This window comes from Vanessa tameamea, chromosome 20, assembly GCF_037043105.1.
Source record: "Vanessa tameamea isolate UH-Manoa-2023 chromosome 20, ilVanTame1 primary haplotype, whole genome shotgun sequence".
NCBI classification, from domain to species: domain Eukaryota; kingdom Metazoa; phylum Arthropoda; class Insecta; order Lepidoptera; family Nymphalidae; genus Vanessa; species Vanessa tameamea.
The window spans coordinates 3,455,912-3,471,516 of record NC_087328.1 but is presented as its reverse complement, the minus strand read 5'-3'; the positions used below and the strand labels follow the sequence as shown (position 1 = coordinate 3,471,516).

At 31.7% G+C, this 15,605-nt stretch overlaps 2 protein-coding genes across 2 annotated transcripts; one reads left to right on the top strand and one right to left on the bottom strand.

Moving 5' to 3' along the window:
• Window positions 1-358: 358 nt before the first annotated feature.
• LOC113403839 (spidroin-2-like) lies at window positions 359-10,319 on the top strand. The gene is made up of 3 exons (XM_064218075.1): window positions 359-453; window positions 2,037-2,095; window positions 8,159-10,319. Exons 1-3 carry the CDS (start codon window positions 404-406, stop codon window positions 9,883-9,885), a joined length of 1,836 nt encoding a protein of 611 aa, XP_064074145.1. The 5' UTR covers window positions 359-403; the 3' UTR covers window positions 9,886-10,319.
• On the bottom strand, window positions 10,290-12,320 carry LOC113403751 (leucine-rich repeat-containing protein 71-like). The gene is made up of 2 exons (XM_026644339.2): window positions 12,096-12,320; window positions 10,290-11,648 (listed from the first exon to the last, which is right to left on the bottom strand). Exons 1-2 carry the CDS (start codon window positions 12,265-12,267, stop codon window positions 10,360-10,362), a joined length of 1,461 nt encoding a protein of 486 aa, XP_026500124.2. The 5' UTR covers window positions 12,268-12,320; the 3' UTR covers window positions 10,290-10,359.
• Between the last annotated feature and the right edge of the window lie 3,285 nt (window positions 12,321-15,605).

The window sequence follows — 15,605 nt, the reverse complement described above, 5'->3', positions numbered from 1 at the left end:
GCGCAATTAATCTACTATTCAAATACGTTATATTAAATAATTGTATTCTACTTATATCGTATAAGAAGGTACGGTCATAGTCTCATATTATAATTTGGAAATTCAATGTAATATAATTTTAATTATGAATAATCAGAATTGTTTATCCACGGACATTATAAAGCGTTCTCTATATTGAGCAAGTTGATAAATGTAAACTCTAGCTTAATTTATTATCTCAACGTATAATACCTACACTTTAAGATGTACCTTGGTTCATCTGTTAATAATTATATGCTTAAGCCACGTACAAAGCATAAGGTACCTGACCCAGTTATTTTGCAAAATCGCTTACATTTATTTCAAGTGCCATCCATCCCTTCGAGGTGGTGGTGACTATTGCAAAGACATATAAGCGCGAGTAATGATACTAAGGTACAGTTTGCGCAGACTCGCTCGCGCTTCGTACGTACGGTGAGTTTAAAATGTGTTCCAAATATTAAAAAAGTTAAGTTTAAATATTGTGTGGTAAAGAAATACACATAAGGTTATAATACGTTTTTTCAGTGTTATGTGAATTTTAAGTGGTTTTATTAGTTGTTTTTTTTTTTAAGAACATAGTTAATTTAAAATTTTAATGTTTAAAAAATATTTATAGAATTTAATTTTGTGTGACTTTAACCAACGTTTTAAATGAAATAAATGAATATCGCTTTCGCAAAAAATATCCGCCTCCCTGAATTATTAATTTTTGAAAAATCGGATACAGACCAGAAATGTTCTTTTTTTTAAATTTTATATTGGAAAACAATCTATATTTTATACAAACTGCAAAAATATGAAAAGAAGTAAAGTCCTTAAAAAAACCAAAGTCATTAATATTTTTAATAGGTACCGTTAAATTTTTTGAAACATTTAATTTTCCTTATTAGTGAAAATAAGAAATAAATATAATCAAAAGAAGTAACCATTGGAGAATAAAACAATTATCACCTTTATCCACATAGTTTCAAATTAGAAAAAAAAGTAACAATTTAATTGAAAGGTTTTACTTAGCAATTCCACGTTCAATTTTCTCTAGGTACACAAAGATCCAACAAATACATCTCCAATCAATTCAATGATAGTAATTGATGATTTCCATCACTTTTCTCATTATAATGTGAACCAATTTAAGTGGCAAAAACCTGCCATTATGTAGCCATCTCTTTAATCTAATCTAATCAAACACTTAATTTTAAAGCATTGGTAAACTCCAATAACGTATATCAATAGTAACGACAATATTTAAATTTACTTTTAAATTATCAAGTCGCTTTCTTTTAAATCAAGTACTTTTTCTTCTTGGTAGGTACTTATATTCCTATTTAACCCTTCAATCAAACGTGAAAAAATCAAGTGGTCAAGATAGAACCTGTGGCTTTTATATTCCGCTTAGTTTAATATTTAGCTATGATTTTTAGATTTAATAAAAAGGCGTAACGCACTTTATATAGGTATATATTAAAAGGAATTAACTCAAAAGTAATATTTTACAAGATTATTTTATTAATATTTATTTTAAATACTAATTATTTTAACATATTAGGTCTATTACAAGGAATATTATATAAGCTTTTCATAGATATGAATGATGATATTCTTTAGAGGCTTACAAGTTACAAAGAATCCTTACAACATATGAATAGTTTACTATATAAGAATGGTCGTATTTGTTTAGTGCGTGGTTGTATATTATTTTATTCGTATTCCAACTTTTATGCTACAATATTTTCTGTTCATACATTATTATTAAAAAAATAATAATTTTAAAAAACATTTTCTTGTTCACGTGACCCAAGGGCATCACTATTATAAAGTTCATTACAATATATTGGAAGATATACCTATATTAGTAATTGTCGATATATTTTATTTTTGTTCATTATGTATCGATATTTGTATTTCTAAATGATTATCATGTATTTCATTTAATCAGTATAGTTTTATTACTGGACCTCTGCTGCGCTTTGTTTTTTTTTAAAAAAAAAAAGCTAATACACATGTTTTTTTTACAGATTTAGTTTAGGGTTTCCAAGCGACACCAACAACATGCTACGTTTGTCAACGTTTTGCAGTAAGTATTTAAAAAAAAAATGACACTTCATAACACACAAAAGTAATACCGCCTAAAATAGTTCCACATATCTTATATCGAATTATTAGAACAAACAAAACATACATAAACGGGTTAAAATTTATTTTCGAATTTTGTATGTCGTACTTGAATACCAATCAGGCGACAATCGGATTTTCGTGTAAGGTTTCCTATTAAAATAAGAGTTAGGCAATATTCTCCAAATTTTTGTAACATCTCTTAAAGTTGGGATACTAAAATGATCTAAATGATTAATACATTAATATTTATCAAAACTAGTCCTTTCATTTTATATGACGAATAGACTATACTACTTAATCCCTAAAATTAAGGAACTCTTTACGAGTTTATCGTTATTACGATATTAATACTAAAACATAAAGAGCAATTTTCTAATTTTACTTTAGGTACATCCTGAGATAATGCTTGACAAAGAAGTCCGGCAGCGACATTATAAGCGTTCCTTTTTGTTCACCCCTAAACTCAATCCTAAAAATTATAACCTTATAAATGCATGAATTCTGATAGACCTATTAAAAGTATCAACGTTGTTTAGCAAAGAATGGACGTGCACACATTTATTCTTTTAAGATTAAATGATAAATCTTAAACGAAACACTCAACATTTCCGCACCTCTGAACCATTTTTTTAAAATTTTGTATATGTAAATACAAATGCCATTTATATAAAACCAGCTCAACCTGCGACCTTAGCCGCACAAAATTTATAAAAGCCACATAGCCACATATTATAGCTCACAAACCATCACCAGATTTTAGTATTTTTTGAATTAAAAAGTAACCATCTTCCCTGGGACTCAAACTATCTCTATACCAAATTTCATCTGAATTTTATCTAAATTTCAACGGTTTAAGCTTGAAGAAGTAACAGACGGAGTTACTTTCCGATTTATAATATTAGTATAGATTATCAACTAGTGTCTCCAATGCTCTATGCTATGGGATGCAGGTCACTGCACGTGTTCCCTTTATGTATTTACATAACATAATTGGCAATTAAACCATGCGTGTGATGAACATAATTGCATCTTTCTAGCTTTTACTTTAATATCCAACAAAAGTTAAATTCTATTCAAAATCGTCATTTGTTAAAATTGTAGATGGACCAATGGTTAGAACATATGTTTGTGAGTTCAAACTCAGGTACCTTGAAATTAAATATGTCTAATTTGTTAATATAAATTCGTCTCATATTCGGTGAAGGAAAAGATAGTAACTTGGTGGTAGAGGCTCCAATCCGTGTTCTCAAATATAAAAAAAAGGAGGTTATTTCCAAATTGATGCTCAAGCTTAATTACGTATTGTTAAAAGTTACCTCCTTAATTTGGCAACGTAACCCTGAATTGAGTTTGCTTACTAATTCATTGTGATTTTAATCTTCAGTAGGCAAAAAATCTTACAAATTGTACATTTACTTTAAAGTTCCAACTTAAATTAAGTTCGTTTGTTTGTGGTAATCTTTCAATCTAAGTGATTTTTAAGCTGTTGTGTAAAAGTTAATAAGGAGAATTGTTAGTACAATTAGGTAATATTTAAATATTACAACTCAGGTACTCAGTCTACGATTAAAATTATTTATTTATTTACAAAACTGGAGCAAAGGCTCAATAGTAAGAACGCAAGCACATGAACATACAGTCGCGAATTCAATACCAAACAAGCACCACTTAGAACTTTGATGCTTGCATATATGGTACCAAATTAATCAAATCTTATTGAAGTAGCGTAGTACAATAAACTCCAAACTTTGACCCAATGAGGAGATGAATACGGTATGCGTAACCAGAAATCCTGGGGTCTCCACTAAACAATGCATGATATATACAATTCGAGAAATGTTTTCTACCCTACAGCTCAACTTAAAAAAATGATAACTTTGCGTATATTTAAACCAATTCGAAAATATCTTCATTTGTTTATGCATTTATCTTTCATTAGGCTCGAATTAAAGAAATACCTATAATTTGTCAATTGCATCTTCAACGTCAATCTCAATCATCCGATCAAAATCTTCTAGTTTTTTGAAGAAACAGTGTATATATAAATACACCAATAGCTAAGTTTCATCGTGTTAGCAATTAACGCTAAAAATTAATTTATTATAATCATTTAATAGGACGACTAAAATTTGACTAAAATATGAGACATGAAGCGCCTGATCTCTGATAATACCTACTAACTTTATATAATGGTAATTAATTAATTTAATGAATTACCTTTATATAAAGTTATCCGAGATGGCCCAGTGGTTAGAACGCGTACATCTTAACCGATGATTTCGGGTTCGAACCCAGGTATGCACCACTGATTTTTCATGTGCTTAATTTGTGTTTATAATTCATTTCGTGCTCGGCGGTGAAGGAAAACATCGTAAGGAAACCTGCATGTGTCTAATTTCAACGAAATTCTGCCACATGTGTTTTCCCCCACCCGCATTGGAGCTGCGTGGTGGAATATGCTCAAACGTTCTCCTCAAAGAGAGAGGAAGCCTTAGCCCAGCAGTGGGAAATTAACAGGCTGCTAATGTAATGTAATGTAAAATTAATTTAATTATTAAGGACAACTACTTTCATGTTATCCAGTTTAAATTCCAGGTCAAAAAAAAATATATACCTAATCGAAAAAATATCATCACGTATCGATTACAAACTTGATTAATATGATTGATAATATTACATTTATAACAACATTTTCGTTATAACACTATAATCCGTAAGCTAAATAACACGGTGTAACGTTACATTCTAGTATTACCCGTCACTCGACTACACGTAGGTAGCCCTTTCGTAAGGCAATGTAATATGAATCCAGAAAACGTCCAAAGTTATAAACTGCCAATCATAATGTCCAATTTAAAAATAAATGTAAAGGGATGTTTGTGTTTGATAAATTGCTATACGATCACATCGTCTTCAAATATATTGATATTTATTAACGGTTTTAAAATAACTTTAAAAGTTAAAAGGTTCGCTGTTAAATATTATTTCCCGAACCGGTGCTGACTTCTAGTTAGAATATCAATACGTTAGAGTAATATTATGTCAAGATTACTTATAATAAAAAATAAAATAATAATTTGTGTAATATTACATTCAGACAATGTAAACAATATATAGAACGAGTATAACATTAGCTTCGAGTAGGTCTTGTTTGTTCTAAACAAACGGTGGACGCCTTAAGAAACACCGGCATTCAAGCTTTTTGAAAACGAACTAACAAACAAGATACGCAAACGCATATGAATGAAGCGCCTAACAATCTTTTGTGTATTGCCGACTATTTTGAATAAAACCAGTAGTAATGGATTTAAATTGCATTTGCATACATTGATTACTATACTCACAGATTATAAAATAATTGGCAGTTAGAGCTGCACGGAATATTATAGTAAAGCATCAAAAGAGAATACAAATTCGAAAGCGAAAAAGAATACCTGGGGGTCAATTTTTCTTCCTTTCGATCCAATTTCGACTATTCCTCACAAAAATTAGCCTCACCTTAATCGAAACTGAAGAAAAAATTCTGAAAAAAAAAGATATAATACGATATATAGATATAAATATAATACGATATAAATACGACTGGTTCGTTTGTAGAATAGGAAAATGGCTGAACGTCAATAATAATGTTTGCGATAATCCGACAATTTTTAGCAGATTTGGGGCTCTGGCAGCGCTAAACGACGCATTTTAATTAATAATTAAAGTGATAGCAGTTTTGATGTATTAACAAAACGCGAAACGCACTACAGGGAATTTGCATTCGCTTTTGATATTTCATTTTAATGTACTGCGCGCTCCGTCTAACTTTTGTTTTAGTATTTGAAACCGTTCTTATAATATTTCTGCTTAAACCCGAATCACTCCCTATGACAGTGACTACAGAAGCGTATTTTATTTGACATAAGAAATTGTCAACAAATTAATGGTTAAGTTACGTAGAAGTCCAGAAAAGGTGGTCATAAATACACATTTAACACTAAATTAATTTTATTAATGGTACTCCAGACTTCTCAATGAGAAATGTGTTGTATAATAATTCAAGTAACAATAAACATTCATCCTTAAGAATTATTTCAATTAGCTCAAACAGACGCTCAGTTTCTCAAGAATACGGTCAAATCATTTTCCAGTCAGAAATAAATGTGGACCCGATTTATACAGTTCTTATGCTTCCTAGTGCATTGTTCTATATCGTGAGCTCACAGCACGAGTATCCTCTACGTGAGAAACTATTTAGACTTCCCTATTCTAACTCTATTTACTTACGAGCAAATATACGAAACAATTATGAATCATGTCAATTTGGAATCGTGTGAATGAAGCTTTAATTGGAAAAAAAACAAACATACAGGTCAATGTTATAGTTTCAACGTCCATTTATCGATTTTAAACATAATTTTAAACCTAATAGCTCTGACTTTGGTGTAGATATTTATGTCATGAAAAAAATACAATGACTGGACTAAAAATATTTAATAAGTTGCAGGCAGAAAAATACTAAATAATATTTACATAACTATAACTTAATAAGGCTAGATTTCACTGGTATTATATCTCATCAAGTATTCTATACAGTATATAGTAATACATATTTAAAAAAATTCTAGATGAGTTTATTTAAATTTTATTTTTTCATATGACGTAGGGAGTTTTAATTGGACTATTGGTGTAAATCTATCTGCTATCTCTATGATATTCTCTATCAACGATTATATCTAACTATAAAATATTATACCATAAAAATAGACACCTATCAAGTAGATTCTATAGCATCGTAATTCCTTTAATGTTATTCTTGCTAAATAGAACCTGCAATGAAGGAATATAATTGAAAAATATATAGGCATAGTTTAGAGTTTAGAAACAATCTAAATAATCTTAATTTGAATTTAGGCAAAACACCAATTAAAAAACCAAAAATAATATGTAAACTATAAACAGAAATTTAAACTAAGGAAAATGTAATTATTTTCGTATAAATTACTTGGTATTAAAAAAAAAACATGATTACCTGTCAACGTGCAATATAGTAATTAAGTTGCAAATTCTTATTATGATAAGTTTAAGGCCTTTGCCTAGGCGTGAAACATTTAATAATAACTGTCAAATATTACTATGATGTAGAAATAATCAGTCACCAATTATTTTATTCAGCATATACAAATTAAATTGAAACGAGTATCCATCGAATATTTCATTAATTTTAATGACAAACATTTACCGTGAATCCTTTCTTAATATTTATTTTATATCAAGCTTAAATTATATCGATGACGTTAGTTGTTGTTTTATTAGAAATACGTTTGCATATAACAATAGTTTTTCTATTATTAAAAAAAAGTTTTTTTTTTTTGGAAAATGTGTTCTTTTGCATTAATGTCATATGATAACTAGGTACTGGGCGGTTACCGAAAGACGTTCATTACGATTACAACAATTTCCCCATTATACGTGGCTTGCGCAAGCGCCGAAGCCGGCCGGTCCCACGCGATGTCATCTGCGGTCCATTGTGCCAGGGGGAGGAAATTAGATAAAACGTTAATAAATACTTAGTCCATTTAACTTATGTTGAAATCAGCCTAAGCATTTTCTAACAACTTTGCAATTGACCTTAAGGTCTGCTTAAGCAGACCTTGAAATCTTACGCACTTTTAAATTATTTTATCATACATAAACAGATGGTGCAATAATGGTGGACCATACAGACTTTGTCTGACTGTGCCGATGTGCGCTTTCAGTTTACTTCTCTCAATAAAAAAAAAAAACACTACACCGCATTCATTCATAATAACCCTTTTATTAACAATATTACCAGTGTATCAGTCTAAATGACATACTACATTGCCCACTTTATACCTTCGGAGAATTTATAGCCTTCTTCTACAACGTTGCACAATACCTATCGCATCATATATAAATTAAACATGTCTTATAATTTATTTAGGCACATCGATTTAATCACGTTATCCTTTAATTGATGAAAAAGTATACATTATAATAAAACCTTTTTTTTTTTCAGTGTTACTGTCGATAGCAGTCGCTCAAAGTGGATATGAATATAACAAACCAAATAAACCATACAGTCCCTCGACGCCCAGTGGCCCCGGTTACCAACCAGGACCCACAAGTGGATATCCTGGTACACAAACCTCTCCATCATACTCAAATACGCCACAGCAAAATGGATACCCAGGAGTCGGTTCGGGCACAACACCAAGTTACCCATCTGGACCTTCAGGCTACCCTTCAAATAATCAAGGCTACAATCGGCCATCAACTAACTATCCCGGTCAGTCTTATCCAGGACAAAGTCCAGGCGGACCAACGGGTCCTTCTGGTGTTCCAGGACAGGGTTCAAATTATCCTGGACAAAACTACCCAGGTCAAGGACAAAACTACCCAGGTCAAGGACAAAACTACCCAGGTCAAGGACAAAACTACCCAGGTCAAGGACAAAACAACCAACGTCCGGGATTTGGACCCGATACTTCCAATTTTGGTACAGATGATAATAGTGGTTCTGAAGGTGGAGATTATTCAGCAATACCCGGTGAGCCAGATAGAGATTATCCCATACTTTCAGTCGTCCCCGAAACATCGTTCAGGTGTGACGCTCAATCTTATCCAGGTTATTACGCAGATGTCGAAGCTCGATGCCAAGTATTCCATGTTTGTGCCAATAATATAACTTACGACTTTTTATGTCCCAATGGAACAATATTTTCTCAAGAGTTTTTCGTCTGCGTCTGGTGGAATCAATTTGACTGTGACTCTGCCCCTAGTTATTATGGACTTAACGCAAATCTATATGATTATTCCATAATGGGATCTAATCATGGTGGAATTCCTCAAAGCCCTCAAGGATCTTATCCTAGCAGTTCTGGACCACAAAGTCCATCATCAAACTATCCAGGAAGCACAGGACCTCAAGGATCTTACCCTGGCAATACAGGTCCGCAAGGACCAGTATCTGGCTACCCCGGTAGTACAGGCCCATCAGCTGGTTTTCCCGGAACTCAAAAACCAAGTTATCCAGGATCTTATCCTGGTGCTCAACAACCTGGATCTCGTCCTAGTGGTCCTGGAACACAACAACCGGGCTCATACCCCGGAAGCCCTGGTCCGCAACGGCCTGGATCTTATCCTAGTGGACCTGGATCACAACAACCGGGCTCATACCCCGGAAGCCCTAGTCCGCAACGGCCTGGATCTTATCCTAGTGGACCTGGAACACAACAACCGGGCTCATACCCCGGAAGCCCTGGTGCGCAACGGCCTGGATCGTATCCTAGCGGCCCTGGTGGTCAGCAAACCGGTTCCTACGGCCCTGGAGCACAACAATCGGGAACTCGTCCTAGCGGCCCTGGGTCCCAACGACCTGGATCGTATCCCAGTGGCCCCGGATCTCAACAACCAGTGTATTATCCTAGCGGACCAGGAGCACAAAAACCTGGTTCTTACCCTGCCAGACCAGGATCGTACCCTAGTGGCCCTACAGGACAACAAGGTCCCTCTGCCTCATACCCAGGAACTTATCCTACTCAGGGATCTCAAGGTCCGAGCTCAACGAACTATCCAGGATCTCAAAGTACAACAAGCTATCCTGGATCAGGTAACCAAGGTTATCCGTCAGGAAAACCTTCTGGACCGAGCTTCCCATCTGGTACTGGAAGACCTCAAGGACCCAGCGATAATAATTATCCAAGTTCTCAACCTAACAGAGAATACCTCCCACCTAGAAACTGAATATTCCACTTGGATCTAAATACTGAAAATCTTAGATTTATTCGTTAGTTTAAGTTTCCAAAATGCCACTTATAATATTTAACAAAGAATGATGGAAATTTTAAGAGAAAACGTTGACAAATGTGAATGTTGGTGTAAAAATTCTGAATCGCTTAGTCTGTATAATGTCTTACATAAACTCTCTTTATCAATCTATATAAAACTGTACATTTAGAAGAACGTGAACTTGTTTTGGAATACGTTGTAGCATATATTTTGAATTTTCATAAACGTGGAAGTTTGTTGCAAAAATAAGTGTTCACAAAGTACAAATACTATTTGATTAATGTTTCACTATAGTTTTATTACTATTTAGTATGTAAAGTATTAATAAAGCATTTCATTTTGTAAATAAAACAAAAAGCTAAATAAAGAAATATATTTCGAGCAACATATTTATATATTTTTATTTAAAATAAACATCTTACTCTTTCTCTATTTTATAGCCCGACTTCTCCAACGAAGTAACTCTAAGTTCTTACCAGTTTGTCCGATATTTTTCGCCATTAAATCATTTATGTCTGTCATTTCTGTGCAACTTATAGGCATATTGTTCCCATCAACTACAACCTTAACGAGACCACCATTTATTGTTTTTCTTATTGAATTTTGATAAAGTATAACTTTATATAATTTTTTTATTGTAATATATGATAAATTATTATATGCCAAATTTAGTGAAGCAAGCGTCATATTGCCGAAGTAGTATTTGTAACCATCAACATTCTTTGTACAATGTGGATGAAATGGGTCTTGAAAAGATCCCATTACTTCGGTAAGCATCATTTCAGCCTTTGTTTTAATAAAGTCTTCAATTGCACTTCCGCTGCTAGGTCTCTCTTTTTCTTTTCTAGCACTGGGTTTACTTTTTAATGTTGTCGTTGATGTTTTTTTTCTTTTCGACGAGGTACTTTGACTGATTTGATCATACGATCTTTTGCAATGTCCCTCTAAGTATTTTGAATACAGAGTATTTCTACATTTAAAATAATCTAACCGCCATCGACGCATATTTAATATTTCGTCATATGTTAGAGGAAATTCAATTAACACGTCTAATAAGTAACAGGCACCGCCGTCGGTGATGTGGTTGTCGGCCAAATTTAAATACCGCAAATGTCTATTAGTTCTCAACGCACCTCCGAAATATTTCGCTCCCTCATCTGTTATGTGGTTTGAGGATAGATTTAAAAGCAATAAATTATCAGCAGCGGCGGCGTGGTGTAGCTTTGAAGCGATTATTTCGCAAGCCTCATCATTTACCTTACATCTGCATAATGAGAGATTTCTGAGACTGCTTCTCAATAATATACTATAATCGCAGCTTGCTAAAGGTGATCCGTCAAGACATATTTCTGTAATTGTTGACACATTAAGCATTTTGCCCAATTCGTGTATAGTGTACATATCAATTCCACAATTGGTAATACTTAATCGTACTAAATTCTTGTAATATGGTACTAATAAGCCGATTATCTTTAGAAGAATATCCGGTACCTGTGACACTTTAGTTATTTTGATTTCTGTTAAAGTATGATAATTGTCATATACAAATGTCGTAGCTATGTTATTTGTGTAAGACACAGAAGGAGTCACAGATGAAGCTTGATCCGAATGTGTTGGAACGTCAACAGTTGATTCCGGTACCTTGTGCTCTGGCATTAAACTGATTCTTTTAGACTTAGTTTTATTATCCGCCTGTTTCAATGCCTTATAATAGTCGTCTAAAAATTTACATTTTTTACAAAATTCCTACATTGTTGTTGATTGTATTTAATATATTGATTGATATTATGAATGCGAAATTTGTATGAATTATTGAAAAATATTATGTAACTAATTAATTATATAAATTAATATAAACTTAATAATAATAATTTCCAAATGTGATATTTTTTCCTTTCATCGTAAAAGCAAAGCTAGCACTCATAATAAATGTCGTCAATTCGCACGTCTACCTATTTTACAGATTCTCAGGCGAATCCAAATTATACGATAAAAATCAAAATAAGATAAAAAACAAAAAAATTAGAAAGTATACAGGTATGCCAAAATTATGTTTCGATTTGATTGCAATGAACTGTAAATTTGATACTTTTTCGCATCATAACATCATTTCATGTTATAAAATCAAACATTAATATGGGAACAAGCATATAAAAAGAACACACCTTGTCTTATTTCCTTTTTCACACTTACTGCATATGGACAATTAAACTTTGCGCATGCCATAACTAGCATATTATCCAAGTCACAAATATCGTCGTGAAAAATGTTTTCAGTATTCCCAGACCGAGCCGACCTGATTGACCGCAAGCTCTTCGTTGATTTCGGAGATTTCATGTTTTATACAAAATTATTAAATAATGTTATATATAAAAAATAAAACTTAAAAAAAGAATAAAATATAAGAATCGTGACAATAAATAAATAAAAATACTAGAAATAAAGTACTTTCATTTTCAAAATAATCAACCTTGTCAAAAAGAATTCAAAATATAACATTGACAATAGACAAAAGTAAAGATTTTAATGCCAAAGAGAATTGTGTGAAAAATCATAGGACGCTGGAAAAATAAAAAAATAATAATGATTTTACAATATTTAACATTTATTCCAAAACTATTCAAAGAATGATGATGATATCTTGACCAAAACTCTTTCGGCAGGGTCTTTCTCTCTATCTCACAATAGTGTGTAAACAACTATTACACAGAAGATATAAGCACCTGCATGTTCGTGAACACAGGCTTTGGCTATTTCAATATCATACTTAGTAACAGGCACATTGGCTTAGCGATGCACGGGAGTGTAAACATTGCCTACTTCCAAGCTGAAGCCTTTTATCTTACTTAGCAGTTAAATCACACTTTTACGACATTATATACTAATATCAAAACCTGGAGTATGACACGCCCAATTTATTTTAAAATAATTACATAATGTTTTTCATTTTATCGTAAACATTAACTGTAGAAAAAATATATAAACCCGCTAAGATTATTTTGTCGGTCATTCTCAGGTCATTTATTTTCGAAACACAAAAAAATATCAAAATTGGTTCAGTCAATTGGAATGAGTTGGGTGACATGCACACGTACAAGAATATTTATTAATATATAAAAATTTTGGTCTTATAGTGTATAGAAGCATCACGAGGCAAAGTAAATATGTATTAGATATTTGAGGCAATCGTCTAGTAAGAAATGTCAAATACAGTATAAGAAGTACATACTCACATTTGTTAATTGATGATGGCAAAGATTTTATGTTACATAATATGAACATTGACAAAATCACAAATGAGTTGCCTAGGTAATTTTAGTGCCTGGCCAATAATGTTAAATAATATTAACTTTCATAAACCATTCTTGATCAACTTCCCGATTTGTTATTGATGAAAATCGAGCATCAGTAAAGATAATATTTAAAAAAAAACGTCGTCCACAGCCCAATAAGGTGAACAGGCGTTGTTATAAACCAAGTTATATGTTTATTACAACTTATCTCGTACTACAAGTGATAACATAACAATAAGACGCTGTTAATATTTCAAATTATATTTATTAAATTTTTAAAAGACAAATTAAACTCTCCGTAAATTAACAATTGATACTTATTCATGCAATAACTTAATACATCCCAAAATGACTCTATAGTATAGAACGATCCAATCCTAAACCTAAAATTAGCTTGGATTTGTATCCGGGTGAGCAGCACTAAATTTTCATGTACTCATTAATTAGTCTTTATAATAAATTAATTAATGATGAAGGACAACATCGTTCTTGAAGAATATTCTGCCACAGCAGCACACACAACACAACAATAAGTTCTTCTACGTATGATAATAGGAAACCTATGCCCAGCAGCACTACATTTAGGTACAGGCCATTACTTAACTATAACTTATAATAAAACAGTGACCAAAACGCGAAAAAATACCAGAGAAAATAAAATTCCCATCCACGGGATATTTCTACGTGATTTGTCTTCAATTGAAAAATTTGCATTAACACTCAGTCTTAGGAAACATTTATTACACTTATTCCTTATGTTTCTATTTATTTTATATTACTAAATACTTATTGAAATATTCCTTTATTTTTAAAAAATACATATTTTCTAAAGATAATGAATTCTTACTAATTTTAATATGAAAGGCTACTGTTAGTTTAAAGATCGTAGTGTATATCAAAATAGTGTACCAAAAATGATGTATTTTTATATTTTTTTAATATAACTTAAAATTTAAAGCAATAAATCTTAAATTTTAGCGAACTAATGGCGCCGTATACAAAATAGTAAAAATTGCACCTATGACAATAACTCAAAAGAAAATTAACTTTTGTACTTATTCTAAAATCATAACTAAAAACCATTTTCCTTGATAATAAATGCATTGAATTACTTTTTTTTAAACTGAGTTTTAAATTTATTTTAAAGTCAAAATAAAATAATTTAATAATAGTTAATTTATAGGCTAATATTAATTATAAATAAAGGTACTTATTTTATAAACTCCTACCGAAGACATAATTATCATTCTACTTCTTAGCGGTTCTACCTACTTAGAACTTCTAGGTAGGTAATTTTAATGGGTGATTGGTTAAACAATAATTACCGAAACACCTGTTGTGCGTAACGTTTAAGTAAGCTGTTTTAACTGAAGCTAAACTAACCTCTCTTATAGATATGAAGAATATTTAATCTATTTAATCTACTTAACATATTTATCTTATATTAGAAAAAAATATTCAAAATTATTGTTAATTAACCACTTGGAAAGTAGTTTTAATGAACGTAAACACTTTAACTATGTAATTTTTTTTTCTTTTTTTTTATAACTGATTTTATGTGATTCAGAAAGCGGTATGTTGTCTGTTATTGCTGCCTTCAAAAAATATTCGATAGCATTCAGTTCGTAGCACGATTCGGGTAAATTATTTCCTTCTAAGACGATTTTTAGTAAACCTTTACACTCAGCTGGTTTGTTTATTTTGTTTTGATATTTCAATACATCGTATATTTTTCGAATTGACCAATATCCTAAATTATTATAAGCGATATTAAGGTAGCATATCCTTAAATTACCAATCTCGTACGTTTGTCCGTTTTCACGTACAATATTTTGATCATCAAACACATCCTTAAATTCACCAACTATTTCTGTACTCATTTTCTCTGCTTCTTGATTTATCGACGAATCTTTGAAATGAACAATAAGTTTCTTCATTTTGTCTATATTCTGTTCTCGGCCTAACTTTGTTAATCTTCTTATATACTTTTGGTTTTCTTTATTTTCCTCCTCTTTCAATCGGTTAAGGATCGTGTCCTTACATCTATTGTATACTTCTACTCTCTCGGTAAAATATTTAAAGTGTTTAAAATGTTTTGTAATTTTTTCGTCTTTTGTTAAAGGAAAAGAAATGAGATGAGTCAGAATATAATTAGCGCCAACATCGGTAATTTTATTATCAGATATGTTCATATATAATAAAGTACGGTTTTGTCTCAACATCATACCGAGACACTCAGCGCCTACATCGTTTATACAATTCGAAGCTAAGTCTAGAGTAAGAAGTGTCTTAGACGCTGGATATGCAAAATACAACAAATCAGCGATTCGTTTACATACTTCGTCATTAATATGACACCTTTGCAATGAAAGATTTCGAATA

Coding starts and splice junctions, on each gene's coding strand:
- LOC113403839 (XM_064218075.1), top strand. CDS start 404: ATGATACTAAGGTACAGTTTGCGCAGACTCGCTCGCGCTTCGTACGTA. Junction 454..2,036: donor GCTCGCGCTTCGTACGTACG/GTGAGTTTAAAA, acceptor TTTTTTTTACAG/ATTTAGTTTAGGGTTTCCAA. Junction 2,096..8,158: donor ACGTTTGTCAACGTTTTGCA/GTAAGTATTTAA, acceptor TTTTTTTTTCAG/TGTTACTGTCGATAGCAGTC.
- LOC113403751 (XM_026644339.2), bottom strand. CDS start 12,267: ATGAAATCTCCGAAATCAACGAAGAGCTTGCGGTCAATCAGGTCGGCT. Junction 11,649..12,095: donor GAAAAAGGAAATAAGACAAG/GTGTGTTCTTTT, acceptor GTAAATTTTTAG/ACGACTATTATAAGGCATTG.